Source organism: Tursiops truncatus, chromosome 2 (assembly GCF_011762595.2).
Source record: "Tursiops truncatus isolate mTurTru1 chromosome 2, mTurTru1.mat.Y, whole genome shotgun sequence".
In the NCBI taxonomy this organism is placed as follows: Eukaryota; Metazoa; Chordata; class Mammalia; order Artiodactyla; family Delphinidae; genus Tursiops; species Tursiops truncatus.
Genome location: NC_047035.1, coordinates 3,242,743 through 3,260,922, shown reverse-complemented (window position 1 = coordinate 3,260,922; position 18,180 = coordinate 3,242,743). Strand labels below are relative to the sequence as shown.

At 43.4% G+C, this 18,180-nt stretch overlaps 1 protein-coding gene and 1 non-coding gene across 6 annotated transcripts in view; one reads left to right on the top strand and one right to left on the bottom strand.

Moving 5' to 3' along the window:
* Positions 1 to 16,636, bottom strand: part of MOK (MOK protein kinase) — a 45,500-nt gene extending 28,864 nt beyond the window's left edge. For all 5 annotated transcript variants that reach the window (XM_033850592.2, XM_073800030.1, XM_073800035.1 and 2 more), the window contains exon 1: positions 16,452 to 16,636. In XM_033850592.2, coding sequence (XP_033706483.1) covers positions 16,452 to 16,461 — 10 coding nt within the window. In that variant the 5' untranslated portion in view covers positions 16,462 to 16,636. The remainder of the gene's footprint in view (positions 1 to 16,451) is intronic.
* Positions 3,367 to 3,439, top strand: TRNAW-CCA (transfer RNA tryptophan (anticodon CCA)). The gene has a single exon. It is a non-coding gene; the product is annotated as a tRNA-Trp (tRNA).
* Positions 16,637 to 18,180: the final 1,544 nt, after the last annotated feature.

Below are 18,180 nucleotides of genomic sequence, written 5' to 3'. Positions count from 1 at the left end.
TCTAAAACAGGTAACCTGCGCAGTAAGTCCTGGAAACAAGACATGTAAGATTCTTGGGTGAATCTCCCGAAAAGCTTCTTCAAAACAAACTGAACAAAATACAGGCTCTGTGGCTTACCACTAATCTGTCCAGTTTGGAACCAACCCTTTCCCTTCTCTTGGATGGACTAGACTAGAATGCCCAGAAATTTCCCTGAAAGGAGACACAGTCTATTACTGTGCAGAAAAGAGCTCACATGGCAGGCCTAAGACCGCTCTCCGTCTGCTTGCAAGGTTGGCCCTTGGGCAGGGTTTCCACCAGCCCCTGCACAATAAGAGCGACTCACTCCGACTCACACCGTCGGAGCGAGCAATGGGGTTTACGCTGAATCTGCTTTCCTCCTGGGAGCTGGGATTTGCTATGTTCTGGGCAGAGGGTGCCTACGTTATCAGCATCCAATAAAAATCCTGGGCACTGGGGCTCTAATGAGCTTCCCTTATAGAAAATATTTCACACGTGTTGTCAGTTTGCTGTTGGAAGAACTAAGCGCGTCCGTCCTGTGTGACTCTGCTGGGAGAGGACTCTTGGCAGCTTGCGATGCGCTTCCTCCAGACTTTGCCCCATGTCCCTTTCTCTGCGCATCTCGCTCTGTACCCTCTCACTGGAGTACGTCGCAGCCATGAGTATGAGCATATCCTGAGTCCTGTGAGTCCTCCGAGCAAATCATGGAACCAACGGGTCATCTTGGGACCCGCTCCCCCCCCAACGCAATTTATGCTGTACTTCAGCCTAAATGAATTAAACATCCCTGGTGGTATGACTACATCACTGTGGGTGTCAATAAAGATTTATTAGCATCAGCTATGCACTGTGCCATGCACTGAAGACACAAAGATCAGTAAGACACAATCCCTCACACTGAGGACTTAGAGTGTGTTCCCAGGCCCCCAGAGAGGCAGCGGAGGGGCTTCCCTGGTGGCGCAGTGGTTGAGAATCCGCCTGCCAATGCAGGGGACACGGGTTCGAGCCCTGGTCTGGGAAGATCCCACATGCCGCGGAGCAACTAGGCCCGTGAGCCACAACTACTGAGCCTGCGCGTCTGGAGCCTGTGCTCCGCAGCAAGAGAGGCCGTGATAGTGAGAGGCTCGCACACCACAATGAAGAGTGGCCCCCGCTTGCCGCAAGTAGAGAAAGCGCTTGCACAGAAACGAAGACCCAACACAGCCAAAAATAAGTAAATAAATAAATAAATAATTTTTAAAAAAAGAGAGAGGCAGGGGAGAGAGCCACGCTCCTGTTTAGATAATATTAAAGGCCAAATTAATGAGTACACGGTGTCCAAAATTGAGTACCTGGTGCTGTAGATTCTAATCCCCCAGGACCAACCTGGTAGGTAGGCGTTAGAGCAGATGTTTTTCCACCTTCTGTACGTACCCTGTCCTCTGTCACAGACCTGCTCGTGGTCCGCTTTGCACCTTCTCTCCATAGGGCCATAAGCCTCTTAAAGGCAAAGCCTACTATCTATTCTCTTTCGTGCCCTGTACATACTCAACAAATGAATCAAAGAGGAAATGTCAGGTCACATGCCCCATAATCTAATATTCCTATAATACCCCGTACATATACTGCAGGGGGAACTTTGCTGATAACTGAATCACAAAATTATTACTATTGACTAATTGGCAACCAACACTTTTTTATTCATCTGTCTTTAAATATTGGGTATTTCTGATCACAGTGAGAGAGAACTCTTGTTCCTTAGGTTACCTCCTTTCCCAGGTCAGACCAGCCACATAAATGCAACAGTAAGATTAGAAGGGTAAGAAGAATAAAATGACTGGAAGGATGCTATTTAAATGAACTTCATAGTCCTGCAATCAAACTGTCTTTTATAAATTTATTTATTTATTTTTGGCTGCGTTGGATCTTCGTTGCTGCGCGCGGGCTTTTCTCTAGTTGCGGCGAGCGGGGGCTACTCTTTCGTTGCGGTGCGCAGGCTTCTCACTGCGGTGGCTTCTCTTGCTGTGGAGCACGGGCTCTAGGTGCACGGGCTTCAGTAGTTGTGGCTCATGGGCTCTAGAGCGCAGGCTCAGTAGTTGTGGTGCATGGGCTTAGTTGTTACGCGGCATGTGGGATCTTCCTGCACCAGGGCTCGAACCCGTGTCCCCTGCATTGGCAGGCGGATTCTTAACCACTGCGCCACGAGGGAAGTCTCCAAACTGTCTTTAGGATATGTTTTCATTAATATTAGTATGGCTCCATGGATATTTATTTTATCCTTCGGGATAATCTAATACTACTTTATCTTGTTGCTTCAAATTGTTCCAGCTTTGGCCTTAGGGAGCTCTTTCAGTTGGCTCCTTTGTCCCTTTGACATGCTCCCATCAATAAGGGGTTTGTTTCTTTTTCAGTACTTTCTCACTTTCTAGCACTACAAAATCTTATGCATTTCCTGCTTCCGTCCTAGGATAAGCCGCTTCACCAAGGAGCCCTGGCTCCTTCTATCGGAAAAAGATATTTATTAAACACCAAGATCTGAACACTAGGTACCAGGCACCATTTTTCACTTAATCATCTCAAAAATCCCATGCAGTAGGTATCCCATTAATCCATCTTACAAATGAGGAACTAAGGCACTGAGAGGTTAGGTAGCCTGCCCAAGGTCACCTCAATAAGCAGTAGGCTTTAAACACAGGGAGTCTGACCCCAGAAGCATTTCCCAACCACGCTGCCACTGCTGTCTTCCCTGAGCAGAACACTGCCCAGGAGACACAGATAAAGTCACACAAATGTACTTATAAGAGCAGTGACCACGGTAACAGATCCTTTCCAAAGTAACTGGCTCAGCTGACAAGGTCCATGACAAAAGCAGAATCTGGGAACCCCAACTGCCAATGGCATAGGGACACATTCTTCGGTGTGAGGAGCAGAGAAAGCACAGCTCCAGCTGGGAGTGGAATAATGATCTCTGGAGTCAGGAGTAGGGAAAGGGGGCTGACTGCAAAGGAGCACAAGACAACTTCTGGGGGTGACAGAAAGGTTCTATATCTTGTTTTTGTTTTTCTGGGTTTTTTTTTTTTGGCCACACCATGCAGCTTGCTAGATCTCAGGTTCCTGATCAGGATTTGAACCCGGGCCCTCGGCAGTGAAAGCACAGAGCCCTAACCACTGGACCGCCAGGGAATTCCCAAAGGTTCTATATCTTGACTGTGGAGACACTACTGTCTATATTTGCCAAATTTCATCAAACTATACTCTTAAAATAGGTGAATTTTATTGGGTGCAAATTATACCTCAATAAAGCTGATTAATCTGGAGATTTCACATTTAAAAATTCAAGTTAGATCCTTATTCCACAATACACTTAAAAATTGGTAAATGAGAATTCCCTGGTGGTCCAGTGGTTAAGACTCCACGCTCCCAATGCAGGGGGCCCAGGTTCGATCCCTGGTCAGGGATGCTGCCTGCCGCAACTAAAAGATCCTGCATGCCGCAACTAAGACTCGGAGCAGCCAAATAAATAAACTAAATAAATAAATATTTAAAATAATAATAATAATAAATGCTGGGGAGGGTGTGGAGAAAAAGGAACCCTCCAACACTGCTGGTGGGAATGTAAGTTGGTGCAGCCACCATGGAGAACAGTTTGGAGGTTCCTCAAAGAACTAAAAATAGAGTTACCATGTGATCCAGCAATCCCACTCCCATGCATATATCTGGGGAAAACGTTAACTCGAAAATATACATGCACTCCTATGTTCATAGCAGCACTATTCACAATAGCCAAGACATGGAAACAACCTAAATGTCCATCGACAGATGAATGGATAAAGAAGACGTGGTACCTATAAATAATGGAATACTACTCAGCCATAAAAAAAGAACAAAATAATGCCATTTGCAGCAAATGGATGGACCTAGAGATTATCATACTAAGTGAAGTAAGTCAGAAAGGGAAATACAAATACCATATGATTTCACTTATATGTGGAATCTAAAATATGACACAATGAAATTATCTATAAAAAAAAAAGGCTCGGGCTTCCCTGGTGGCGCAGTGGTTGAGAATCTGCCTGCTAATGCAGGGGACGCGGGTTCAAGCCCTGGTCTGGGAGGATCCCACGTGCTGCAGAGCAACTGGGCCCGTGAGGCACAACTACTGAGCCGGCGCGTCTGGAGCCTATGCTCCGCAACAAGAAAGGCCGCGATAGTGAGAGGCCCGCGCACCGCAATGAAGAGTGGCCCCCACTTGCCACAACTAGAGAAAGCCCTCGCACAGAAACGAAGACCCAACACAGCCAAAAAAAATAAATAAGTAAATTAATAAAGTCCTACCCCCAACATCTTAAAAAAAACCTGCAGCTACTCTAACAAATTCTCCATACTCTCTAAAAAAAAAGGCTCACAGACATAGGAAACAGATTTGTGGTTACCAAGGGGAGGGGGTGGGGGAGAGATGGATGGGGAATTTGGGATTAGCAAGGTCCTACTGTATAGCACAGGGAACTATATTCAATATCCTGTGATAAACCATAATGGTAAAGAATATGAAAAAGAATATACATGTGGGCTTCCCTGGTGGCGCAGCGGTTGAGAGTCCGCCTGCCGATGCAGGGGACACGGGTTCGTGCCCCGGTCCGGGAAGATCCCACATGCCACGGAGCGGCTGGGCCCGTGAGCCATGGCCGCTGAGCCTGCGCGTCCGGAGCCTGTGCTCCGCAATGGGAGAGGCCGCAACAGTGAGAGGCCTGCGCAGCCCCCCAACCAAAAAAAAAAAGAATATACATGTATAACTGAATCACTTTGCTGTACAGTAAAAATTAACACAACATTGTAAATCAACTATACTTCAATAAAATAAATTTTTTTAATGATGCTTTCAAATAACATTTAACAATATAAGAAATTGTTCATCCATAATTTAATACTAAGTGAAAAAAGGACGGCGGTGATCATACGAATACATATACATGCAGACTTGCTTTAAAAAAAAAAGTCAACTCTGCACTTTATTTATTTATTTAGGCCAAGCCCCACAGCTTGCAGGATCTTAGTCACCGACCAGGGATTGAACCCGGGCCACAGCAGTGAAAGTGCCGAGTCCTGACCACTGGACCACCAGGGAATTCCCAACTCTGCATTTTAAAGTGGTTTAAGTACAAACTCCACGTGTGTGCCAGCATTCCAAGCTGGCTCCAGACCCTCATGGCCAGCCAGCAATAAATGGAACCCATGCCCTGGAGAGAGCCGCGGGGGGGATAAAGAATTACTTGTTTCCTCCATGGCTCTTCCAATAGACAAAGGGTCTGGGCGTAACAAGGATGAAAGGCAGGGGAGAGAAAAAGAGAAACACCCCTATGAGAAAACACTTACTTAGGAAAAGTATCTTCCTATTCTCTCCAACAGGATGTCGCATATTTTCACAGGCCTTTACTGTTAGATAAGAAACGTTAAGATGAACACAAAGCACAGCACAAAGCTGTGAAGGATACAGAGCTATGCTAGCAAAAGAAACGCTGCCCCACATTAATGGGAATAGAGAGAGTAAACAATCACTAAAAAACAAACCAACCAAAACAGCACCCAGACTCAAGGACAAAGAAAAGTGTAAATAACATAGCTATATGACAAGGGTAGAGAGGGACTTCCCTTGTGGTCCAGTGGTTAAGACTCCGTGCTCCCAATGCAAGGCGCCCAGGTTCAATCTCTGGTTAGGGAACTAGATCCCGCATGCTGCAACTAAGACCCAGTGTGGCCAAACAAGTAAATATTAAAAAACTAATAATAAAAGACAAACTCAAGGGTCAAGACTTAATAAAATGAATACTTTTTAAAACAGGGTAGATAGAACAAGGAGGATAAATAAGTCCGTTCATATTAATTAAGATTCTATTCATTTTTACCAAACCAAGGCTTGTTTAAGTGGAATTTAAGCCTTATTTAAAGCGTGAAAATGGAGTTCAGATTCATTTTTTGTGAAATTCTAAACCCGTCACACCCAAATCCAAATATTTGTATTCAAACACTGCTTCTAAAGATTTTAACCAAGGCAGGTGATAAGCATCAGAACGATGGGGCTTCACCAGCGGAGGGGTGAAAAGAATTGAGGGAGGTTAATTAGCGAGTATAACCCTCAACTAGAGTTTAAAAGGAAGAGGATTCAGTTTGTAATTCCCACTCTCCCTGAGAGATTAAGTAATTCAAACCAAATCACTAAAACAAGGTCAGGAACCTTCAATAAAGAAGGCTGTGCCCAATTAATGACTTGCTGTAGTGTGGAAAATTGTGACCTGAATTACCAAACATAGTGAAAACACAAAAGGACGTAAAAGTATTCATAAACTCATAAAAATGGTGATCATTTTGTAATGTGCAGAAACACTGAATCACTGTGCTGTGCATCTGGAACTAGCATAGTGTTGTAGGTCAATTATACTTAAAAAAAAAACTTAGACTTTAAAATTTAAACTGCACCCTTTAACCCAATCAATGTACGCCACTGATAAACATGAATTACTCAAAGATCTATGTTCAAACATCTTCATTGAAGCATCATCCTAACAGGCTACAGTACAACATATTTAATATAATCACATCTAATTTTAGAACAAATACCTACACACACACACACACACACACACACACAAACACAATATGCACAGAAAATTTACGGACGTACATCTAAGAAAATGTTAACCAGGACGGACTCTGCCCAGTAGGGAAGGGTCCTGAGACTAATTTAAAACCTTTCACTGCTTGAATTTATCACAAAGCTACGATTATTTTTCCTTAATTTTGTTTTATTTAAAGAGAAAAAGTTGCTAGTTGATGCATCTATTTATAAAACAGAAGGTGATATGCACACTAGGAAGGAGAGCATGGAACAACATTATGTGAAGTACCTTGCAACTTCGATTCTATAAAAATACTGACATAAATTGTTACCGAACCAAACTTGGGTCCGCTCGCCAGTTCGCAGTAAAGCCAGTCTATTGACACCAGGTTGTGGTGAAGGAAAGCACAGCATTTATTGTAGGGCGCTAGATAAGAAGTCCAGGAGAGCTAGTGCTTAAAATACGTGAACTCCCCAATGGGTTTAAATGCATAGCAAAGCATTTAAAAAAAAATTTTTTTTTAATTTCTCTCTATATATTTATTTATTTATTTTGATTTGTCTGCACCGGGTCTTAGTTGCAGCATGCGGGATCTTCCTTGCCATGTGTGGTATTTTTAGTTGCGGCATGCAGGCTCTTAGTTGCAGCATGTGGGATCTAGTTCCCTTCAGGGATAAAACCCGAGCCCCCTTCATTGGGAGCGTGGAGTCCCAACCACTGGACCACCAGGAAAGTCCCTCAGCAAAGCATTTTTAAAGGCCCAGTGAGGGAGAGGCGTCCCAGGGTATGTGATCAGCTCATGCACAATTCTGATTGGTTGATGGTGATGTAACAGGGTGATGTCACAGGGGTTAACATTATCAATCCTTAGGCGCCAGGAGGTCTGGGAGCTATTTGTTTATGGTCATCAAGTAGTTCATTTCTCCCATTTGGTGGTGGTTTTAGCACCTGTAAAACAACTCAGGAAATGTGCATCAGATACTATTATCTGGGTACTTCAGAGCGGAGCTACAGCAGAGGACATGGGGGAGGGGTCTGTTCTGGGAAGGCCCCATAGGGTCCTGCTCAGTTACATTATGAGGGACAGAAAGCTTAAACCTCACTGCAATTACAACAGATACTTTTTTAAACTCTCTCTGTGATATAATCGCAAACGGTTACTGCCTTCAGAATATGTAGTCTTTTCTCTTTTTATAGATACGTTTTGAATAATCCATTAAAAAGTACAGACAGGAAAAAAATTGATACTCGCATTAGATTAGGTAAGGGTAAATTTTTTCAAAGTAAGGATCTGACTGATGTTTGCCATTCTTTCCCCTTTTACATCCTTGCCTGCCATCCACTGGGATAGCAAATGATAACTCATTCACATTTTACCATGTACCAGACACTATGCTGTAAGTTTTACGTAGATTATCTCATTTAACTTTGAAACAATCCTATAAAATAAGTATTATTATGCCTGTTTAAAGATGAGTGTGGAAGGTTTTATTTTCCAAAGATGGCAGCCTCTAGATATCCCATCCCACATGCTCATCTTACTATGTGTCTTTGTCACTCCTCCATCAAGAGGTGGGATCTATGTTCTCTCCTCTCAAATCTGAGGGATGCAGAAGTAACATTATGCCACTTCTGAGGCTAGATCAGAGAACGTAATGCTGCTCCCACCTCAAACTCTCGGGATGCTTATTTGCAGAACCTAGCTGCCATATTGTGAGGAGGCCCAAGACACATGGAGATTCTGAGTGTTATGTTCTGGCTGACAGCCCATGCTGAGGTCCCAGCTGACAGCTAGCATCAACCACCAGACACTTGAGTGAGGAAACTTTTGAGATGACTCCAGTTCCAGCCACCATCTAACTGCAACCACATGAGAGACTCCAAGTGAAACCTGCCTCGTTGGGTCCAGGCAACTCACAGAACCATAGGAGAGAATAATGATTGTTATTGTAAGCCACCAAGTTGGGGTAATTTGTTACACAGCAGCAGAAAACCGGAATGATGAAGAAAAACCAGCATAAGAAAAGAAAGGTCGGTAACCTGCCAGAGGATACCTTGTCTGCCTGGCTCCAAAGCCCACACTCTTAGCAACTAAGCTGTGTTACTCCTTGGTCCCTACTACTGAAAATGATGCAAAGCAAAAAGGAGGTGGTCAGGAATAATCCACAGAATGATCAATATATCCCCAAGCACTTGGTCATTGTCTGGAAAACAAATAAGAAAATACATCTAGGGGCTTCACTGGTGATGCAGTGGTTAAGAATCCACCTGCCAATGCAGGGGACACCGGTTTGAACCATGGTCTGGGAAGATCCCACATGCCGTGGGGCAACTAAGCCCGTGCGCCACAACTACTGAGCCTGTGCTCTAGAGCCCACAAACCCCAACTACTGAGCCCATGTGCCACAACTACTGAAGCCCGTGCGCCTACAGCCTATGCTCCACAACAAGAGAAGCCACTGCAACGAGAAGCCCGCGGAACACAACGAAGAGTAGCCCCTGCTCTCCACAACCAGAGAAAAGTCTGTGTGCAGCAAGACCCAACACAGTAAAAAAAATAAATAAAATTAAAATTAAAAAAAAAGAAAATACATCTAGAAAACTGCAAAATAAAGACGAGCATGATCATCTAGCACTCCCAGCCCCACTCAGTGACCTCAGCTACAAGTCCAGTTTCACCATTACACACTCTTCCTGTTCATTCTAATTCCAAGACTCTGTGTCTGTGACGTTCTTTTCTGGAATATTCTCTCCACTGTTGACTATTTGTTCAGTATTTAATGATCAGGACTTAAACCTGAAGGACAATAGGTTACACCAGTTCTCAGACTGGATTTTAAGGTAGAAAGAAGGGAGAATAAGGATGCACCACTAAACCAAGTAATAAAGCCACCAAAATGGCCACATCTCAAATAACATATCAAATAACACGTAATATAGATTTGTAAAACCCCAGAAGTTTAAAGGATATAAATCATAAAATGCAAATGTTAACATATATATCAATGTGTATATATACGTGTGTGTATATATATAAATGCTAACATCAGTATTTTTAAAAGAGGCTAGATACACAATAATTTACGCATACATACATATATATAGACGCACAGGAAACTGGTAAGAGTGGTTGACTCTAGGAAGAGAAGCACGAAGGGTCTAAGAGGCAAAGGTGAATAAATGGAACGATCAAATGATCAAACCTAGCTTCAACAAAACTAAGACACTCTGACATCAGACACTCTAGATGAGACACAGTGACAGGGACACGACTTCATCCCTGACATATTCCTGACAAAAACATTTAAGCTAAAGCTAATCATGAGGTTTAGAACACTGGAAGTGCCCATGGCTGTCGTGCAAACCTTGTCCTCTGAGCCTAGCACGAGTCACAACCACTAGCTGTTTGCTTCCTAGGGCACAAGGACCGTCGCTGCTACCTTCAAACCTTATTAACATATTAATATGTGTTATATATGCCTTATTAACATGCTTGTGAGATCCTGGTTCCCAGGCCAGACATCAGGCCTGAGCTCCTGTGGTGGGACCTCCAAGTCCAAACCGCTGGACTAACAGAGAACCTCAGACCCCAGGGAATATTAAACAGAGTGAGGCCTCCCGGAGGTCCTCATCTCAGCACCAAGACCTGGCTCTAACCAACTGCCTGCAAACTCCAGTGCTGGACGTCTCAGGGCAAACAACCAGTAAGACAGGAAGAGAGTGCCACCCATCAAAAAGAGAAGAAAAATAAAATGAAATGACAAAAAAATGTGTTACAAACGAAGGAGCAAGACCAAATAAATGAAAATGAAATAGGCAACCTACCTGAAAAAGAATTCAGAGTACTGATAGTAAAGATGATCCAAAATCTCGGAAACAGAATGGAGAAAATACAAGAAACATTTAACAAGGATCTAGAAGAACTAAAGAGCAAACAATGATGAACAACACAATTACTGAAATTAAAAATACTCTAGAAGGAATCAATAGCAGAATAACTCAGGCAGAAGAACGGATAAGTGACCTGGAAGACAGAACAGTGGGATTCACTGCTGTGGAACAGAAAAAAGAAAAAAGAATGAAAAGAAATGAAGACAGCCTAAGAGACCTCTGGGACAACATTAAATGCACCAATATTTGAATTATAGGGGTCCCAGAAGAAGAAAAGAAAAAGAAAGGGACTGAGAAACTATTTGAAGAGATTATAGTTGAAAACTTCCCTAACATGGAAAAGGAAACAGTCAATCAAGTCCACGATGCACAGAGAGTACCATACAGGATAAGCCCAAAGAGAAACACACCGAGACACATATGAATAAAACTATCAAAAATTAAATGCAAAGAAAAAATATTAAAAGCAGCAAGGGAAAAGCAAAAAATAACATACAAGGGAAGCCCCATAAGGTTAACAGCTGATTTTTCAGCAGACACTCTGCAAGCCAGAAGGGAGTGGCAGGAGAATTTAAAGTGATGAAAGGGAAAAACGTACAACCAAGTTACTCTACCCAGCAAGGATCTTATTCAGATTCAATGGAGAAATTAAAACCTTTACAGATAAGCAAAAGTTAAGAGAACTTGGCACCACCAAACCAGCTTTACAACAATGCTAAAGGAACTTCTCTAGGCAGGAAACACAAGAGAAGGAAAAGACCTACAATAACAAACCCAAAACAAGTAAGAAAGTGGTAATAGGAACATACATATCGATAATTACCTTAAATGTAAATGCTCCAACCAAAAGACAGACTGGCTGAATGGATACAAAAACAAACCCGTACATATGCTGTCTACAAGAGACTCACTTCAGACCTAGGGCACATACAGACTGAAAGTGAGGGGATGGAAAAAGATATTTCATGCAAACGGAAATCAAAAGAAAGCTGGAGTAGCAAGCCTCGTATCAGACAAAATAGACTTTAAAACAAAGACTAGGGCTTCCCTGGTGGCGCAGTGGTTGAGAGTCCTCCTGCCGATGCAGGGGACACGGGTTTGTGCCCCGGTCCGGGAAGACCCCACATGCCGTGGAGTGGCTATGCCCGTGAGCCATGGCCGCTGAGCCTGCGCGTCCGGAGCCTGTGCTCTGCAACAGGAGAGGCCACAACAGTGAGAGGCCCGCGTACCACAAAAAAAAAAAAAAAATCTTCCAACAAACAAAAGCCCAGGACCAGATGGCTTCACAGGCGAATTCTATCAAACATTTAGAGAAGAGTTAACACCTATCCTTCTCAAACTCTTCCAAAATATAGCACAGGGAGGAACACTCCTAAACTCATTCTAGGAGGCCACCATCACCCTGATACCAAAACCAGACAAAGACGTCGCAAAAAAAGAAAACTACAGGCCAATATCTCTGATGAACACAGATGCAAAAATCCTCAACAAAATACTAGCAAACAGAATCCAACAGCACATTAAAAGGATCATACACCATGATCAAGTGGGGTTTATCCCAGGAATGCAAGGATTCTTCAATATATGCAAATCAATCAATGTGATAAACCACATTAACAAATTGAAGGAGAAAAACCATATGATCATCTCAATAGATGCAGAAAAAGCTTTTGACAAAATTCAACACCCATTTATGATGAAAACTCTCCAGGGACTTCCCTGGTGGCACAGTGGTGAAGAATCCGCCTGCCAACACACGGGACACAGGTTCGAGCCCTGGTCCAGGAAGATCCCACATGCAGTGGAGCAACTAAGCCCATGTGCCAGAACTATTGAGCCTGTACTCTAGAGCCCATGAGCCAAACTACTGAGTCTGTGTGCCACAACTACTGAAGCCTGTGCACCTAGATCCCGTGCTCTGCAATAATAGAAGCCACTGCAGTGAGAAGTCCGTGCACTGTGATGAAGAGTCACCCCCACCTGCCACAACTAGAGAAAGCCCATGCCCAGCAACGAAGACCCAATGCAGCCATAAATAAATAAATAAATGTATTAAAAAAAAAAAACTCTCCAGAAAGTAGGCATAGAGGGAACCTACTTCAACATAATAAAGACCATATATGACAAACCCACAACCAACATCGTTCTCAATGGTGAAAAACGGAAGCCATTTCCTCTAAGATCAGGAACAAGACAAGGTTGCCCACTCTCACCACTATTACTCAACATAGTTTTGGAAGTTTTAGCCACAGCAGTCAGAGAAGAAAAAGGAATAAAAGGAATCCAAATCAGAAAAGAAGAAGTAAAGCTGTCACTGTTTGCAGATGGTATGATACTATACATAGAGAATCCTGAAGATGCTACCAGAAAACTACTAGAGCTAATCAATGAATCTGGTAGAGTAGCAGGATACAAAATTAATGCATAGAAATCTCTTGCATTCCTATACATTAACGAGGAAAAATCTGAAAGAGAAATTAAGGAAACACTCCCATTTACCTCTGCAACAAGAATAAAATACCTAGGAATAAACCCACCTAAGGAGATAAAAGACCTGTTAGCAGAAAACTATAAGACACTGATGAAAGAAATTAAAGATGATACAAACAGATGGAGAGATATACCATGTTCTTGGATTGGAAGAATCAACATTGTGAAAATGACTATACTACCCAAAGCAATCTACACAATCCCTATCAAACTACCAATGGCATTTTTCACAGAACTAGAACAAAAAATTTCACAATTTGTATGTAAATACAAAAGACCCCGAATAGCCAAAGCAGTCTTGAGAAAGAAAGACGGAGCTGGAGGAATCACGCTCCTGGACTTCAGACTACACTACAAAGCTACAGTAATCAAGACAGTATGGTATTGGCACAAAAACAGAAATATAGATCAGTGGAACAGGATAGAAAGCCCAGAGATAAACCCACACACAGATGGTCACCTTATCTTTGATAAAGGATGCAAGAGTATACAATGGAGGAAAGACTGCCTTTTCAATACGTGGTGCTGGGAAAACTGGACAGCTACATGTAAAAGAATGAAATTAGAACACTTCCTAACACCATACACAAAAATAAACTCAAAATAGATTAAAGACCTAAATGTAGGGCCAGACACTATAAAACTCTTAGAGGAAAACGTAGGCAGAACACTCTATGACATAAATCACAGCAAGATCCTTTTTGAACCACCTCCTAGAGAAATGGAAATAAAAACAAACAAATGGGACCTAATGAAACTTAAAAGCTTTTGCACAGCAAAGGAAACCATAAACAGGACAAAAAGAAAACCTCAGAATAGGAGAAAATATTTGCAAATGAAGCAATTGACAAAGGATTAATCTCCAAAATATACAAGCAGATCATGCAGGTCAATATCAAACAAACAAACAAGCAAACAACCCAATCCAAAAATGGGCAGAAGACCTAAATAGACATTTCTCCAAAGAAGATATACAGACTGCCAACAAACACATGAAAGGATGCTCAACATCAATAATCATTAGAGAAATGCAAATCAAAACTACAATGAGGTATCACCTCACACCAGTCAGAATGGCCATCATCAAAAAATCTACAAACAATAAATGCTGGAGAGGGTGTGGAGAAAAGGGAACCCTCTTGCACTGTTGGTGGGAGTGCAAATTGATACAGCCACTATGGAGAACAGTATGGAGGTTCCTTAAAAAACTAAAAATAGGACTACCATATGACCCAGAAAACCATAATTCAAAAAGAGTCATGTACCACAATGTTCACTGCAGCTCTATTTACAATAGGCAGGACATGGAAGCAACCCAAGTGTCCATCAACAGATGAATGGATAAAGAAGATGTGGCACATATATACAATGGAATATTACTCAGCCATAAAAGGAAATGAAATTGATTTATTTGTAGTGAGGTGCATGTACCTAGAGTTTGTTACACAGAGTGAAGTAAGTCAGAAAGAGAAAAACAAATACCGTATGCTAACACATACATATGGAATCTGAAAAAAAAAAACAAAAGGGGGCTTCCCTGGTGGCGCAGTGGTTGAGAGTCCGCCTGCCGATGCAGGGGACATGGGTTCGTGCCCCGGTCTGGGAAGATCCCACATGCCGCGGAGCGGCTGCGCCCGTGCGCCCGTGAGCCATGGCCCGGAGGGGCCACAGCAGTGAGAGGCCCGCCTACCGCAAAAAAAAAAAAAAAAAAAAAAAAGGTTCTGAAGAACCTAGGGGCAGGACAGGAATAAAGACGCAGACGTAGAGAATGGGACATGGGGAGGGGGAAGGGTAAGCTGGGACGAAGTGAGAGAGTAACACTGACATATATACACTACCAAATGCAAAACAGATAGCTAGCGGGAAGCAGCTGCATAGCACAGGGTGATCAGCTCGGTGCTTTGCGACCACCTAGAGGAGTGGGATAAGGAGGGTGGGACGGAGACGCAAGAGGGAGGGGATATGGGGATATACGTATGCATATAGCTGATTCACTTTGTTATACAGCAGAAACTAACGCAACATTGTAAAGCAATTATACTCCAATAAAGATGTTAAAGGAAAAAAGAAAAAAAAATAAAGCTAATCATGAGGAAATTATCAGACAAATCCAAATTGTGGGACATTCTGCAAAACACATGGCCTGGATTCTGGAAAAATGTTGTCATCAAAGACACAAAAGGCAAGACACTGTGCCAGCTGAAGGACACCAAAAAGATGTGGCAACAAAGTGCAATTTGCGATTTTTGACTGGGATCCTGGAAAAAATAAAAACACCTGTAAAGGATATTATTGGGATAACTGGGAAAATGTGAGATATAGACTGCATATTACATAACAGCATTGTATCAACATGTTATTTGTACTGTGATTATGTAGGAGAATGTTCTTCTTCTTAGGGGATACTTGCTGAATTATTAGTGGTGAAATGAAATGATGTCTACAACTATTCTCAACAGGTTCAGCGAAAATAAATAAACACATAATTGAGAGAGACAGAGAGAAAGAAAATGCCAGAGCACAAGGGAGATGGCACACAAACATAAGGCAAAATGGTGCACCTAGGTGAAGGGTGTATGAATATGCAGTGTACTCTTCTTGCATCTTTTCTGTAGATTCGAAATTTTTCAAAATAAATAGTTGGGAAGGAAAAAAGGAGTACCGTAAAAAATGTGTGTATAAGTCCACACTTTATGTTGGTATATGCCGTATACCAACTACCAACTGACAATTAGAATGCAATGCAAATTAAACATTATAACTACACCTAACATAATGTAATCTTTTCACAGCAAGAGAGGTCGGAATTTTTCTGCACCTCTGGCTCACAAGCGTAAATGACAATTATATCTGTAAAGTAATGTAAAAAAAAAGAAGACCATTCTAGTTGTTACACTTGGATTGTCCATAATCCACAAATCGAAGCACAGGTAAATGTCTTACCCCTACCTCATTTCACAACTTCCCAGTACACTCTTTCACTAAAGAGTTGTTTCAAAATTTCTATAAGGAAGTTCCGATAAAAACACTACTGCTTGACCCAAAAATAATAATAAAAGAAAATACACAGCCCAGCTTTCCTCTCAATTGTCCACTAAACCAATGTCAATGAAAGGCAGGAAGCCACACAGTAACCGCTCACTACATTACTGCCGAATGTTCAAGAAAAGAATCTCGGGTTCAATCCAGCCTTTAAAAAAAATTTTTTTTTCAGTCAGCTCCCCAAACTCTAACATAACCTCGCATCATAATAAGTCTCATCTGGACTCGGGTCGGCGCTGTGGGACCCCTCACGGCCCCCAGAGCAGCCCCGAACCCCTCGGGCTACCCCAGCAGGCTGGGGTTTCGAACAGCCCAGGGAGGTTTGGGGTCCCCACCCTCGGTGCCTCCCACCGCCCTCTGAGCGGCTGCGAAAGCCGGCCCCCGTCCCGCCGCCACTCTCCCTCTCGTCCCGCCCCTCCCCAGCCCCACTCAACTCTTCATCATGGATGCGCAAGCCGGCGATAACCCCTTGCCGATAGTGGAAGGAGAAGAAAGGGACAGAAAGGGTGGCCCCTGGCTTCCACTCCTTTGGGGCAGGGTCCCGAACTAGGACCTCCGCGGTGGTCCCTAGATGGAGAGCGTTAGGATCCGGCCGCCATGTTGTATTCCTGTCACCCTAGCAACCGTCTGGCCCTGAACTCCTCGAGTCCGTTAGCCCGCGCGTGCGCAAAACGCCCTGTCCGCGCCCGCCAGCCCTACGTGTACGCGTGCGCACTGCGGCCCGCCTCCTCACTCTAGTTGCTAAGCAATCTCCGGCAGCTTCAGGCAGTTCCCTGCCTAAATTATTGTGTGGACGGCCTTCCCCGGGATCGCTCACCCCAGCGGTCCTGAGAATTTAGCGATTTGGGACCTAACGCCTGGACAACAGCCTTGAGCTGTAACTGGGCTGGGACACACTAAATAATTTTCAGCTGATACCTGTTCTTTGCAGGTATTGTTCTCATCTTACTATTGAACATCCACTAACTTTAATATATTAATATAAAATAGGTAATACATTCACATGATTCAAGATTCAAAAATAACAAAAACAGAGCCAACGAAGTGGAAATCCTCCCTCCCACCCCTCTGTCCGAAGTTCCTCTCCCCATAGGGTAGATCTCCCCAAAGATCTCATGTTATATGAGATCTTTTATTCTTTTATTCCCTTTTTCTTACACCAACGGTAGCATAGTATAGACTCTGCTCTGTTTTGTATTTTTTACTTGACCCTTTAACTTGGAGATTTTCCCCTACCAGTACCCAAAGAGCTTTATTATTTTATTTAATGGCTATACTAGTTCATGATTGTACCATCCCTTATTTAACTTGTCCCCTACTGATGGTCATCTAGATTGCTTCTTCTTTTTAAATTTATTAATTTAAATTTTATTTATCTTTGGCTGTGTTGGGTCTTTGTTGCTGCGCGCGGGCTTTCTCTAGTTGCGGAGAATGGGGGCTACTCTTCCTTGTGGTGCACGGGCTTCTCATTGCAGTGGCTTCTCTGGTTGCGGAGCATGGGCTCTAGGCGCGCGGGCTTCAGTAGATGTGGCATCCAGGCTCAGTAGTTGTGGCTCGCTGGCTTAGCTGCTCCGTGGCATGTGGGATCTTCCCTGACCAGGGCTCGAACCCGTATCCCCTGCATTGGCAGGCAGATTCTTAACCACTGCGCCACCAGGGAAGCCCTAGGTTGTTTCTAATAGCCTGATCTTTCAAACACTGCTGCAGTGACCAGCCCTGAATATGCATCATTTCCTATACGTTTATGTGTACCCATAAGAGAAATTCCTAAAGTGGAGCTGCTGAGTCAATGCATATCTAACTTGGTTTTTTTTTTTTTACTTCTTGTGAGTCAAGGGCTTCCCTGGTGGCGCAGTGGATAAGAATCTGCCCGCCAATGCAGGGCACACGGGTTCAATCCCTGGTCCGGGAAGATCCCACATGCTGTGGAGCAACTAAGCCGTGCTCCACAACTACTGAGCTTGTGCTCTGGAGCCAGCAAGCCACAACTACTGAGCCCATGTGCCACAACTACTGAAGCTCGCGTGCCTAGGGCCCGTGCTCCGCAACAAGAGAAGCCACCAGAATGAGAAGCCCATGCACCACAACAAAGAGTAGCCCCCGCTCGCCGCAACTTGAGAAAGCCTGCGTGCAGCAACGAAGACCCAACACAGCCAAAAATAA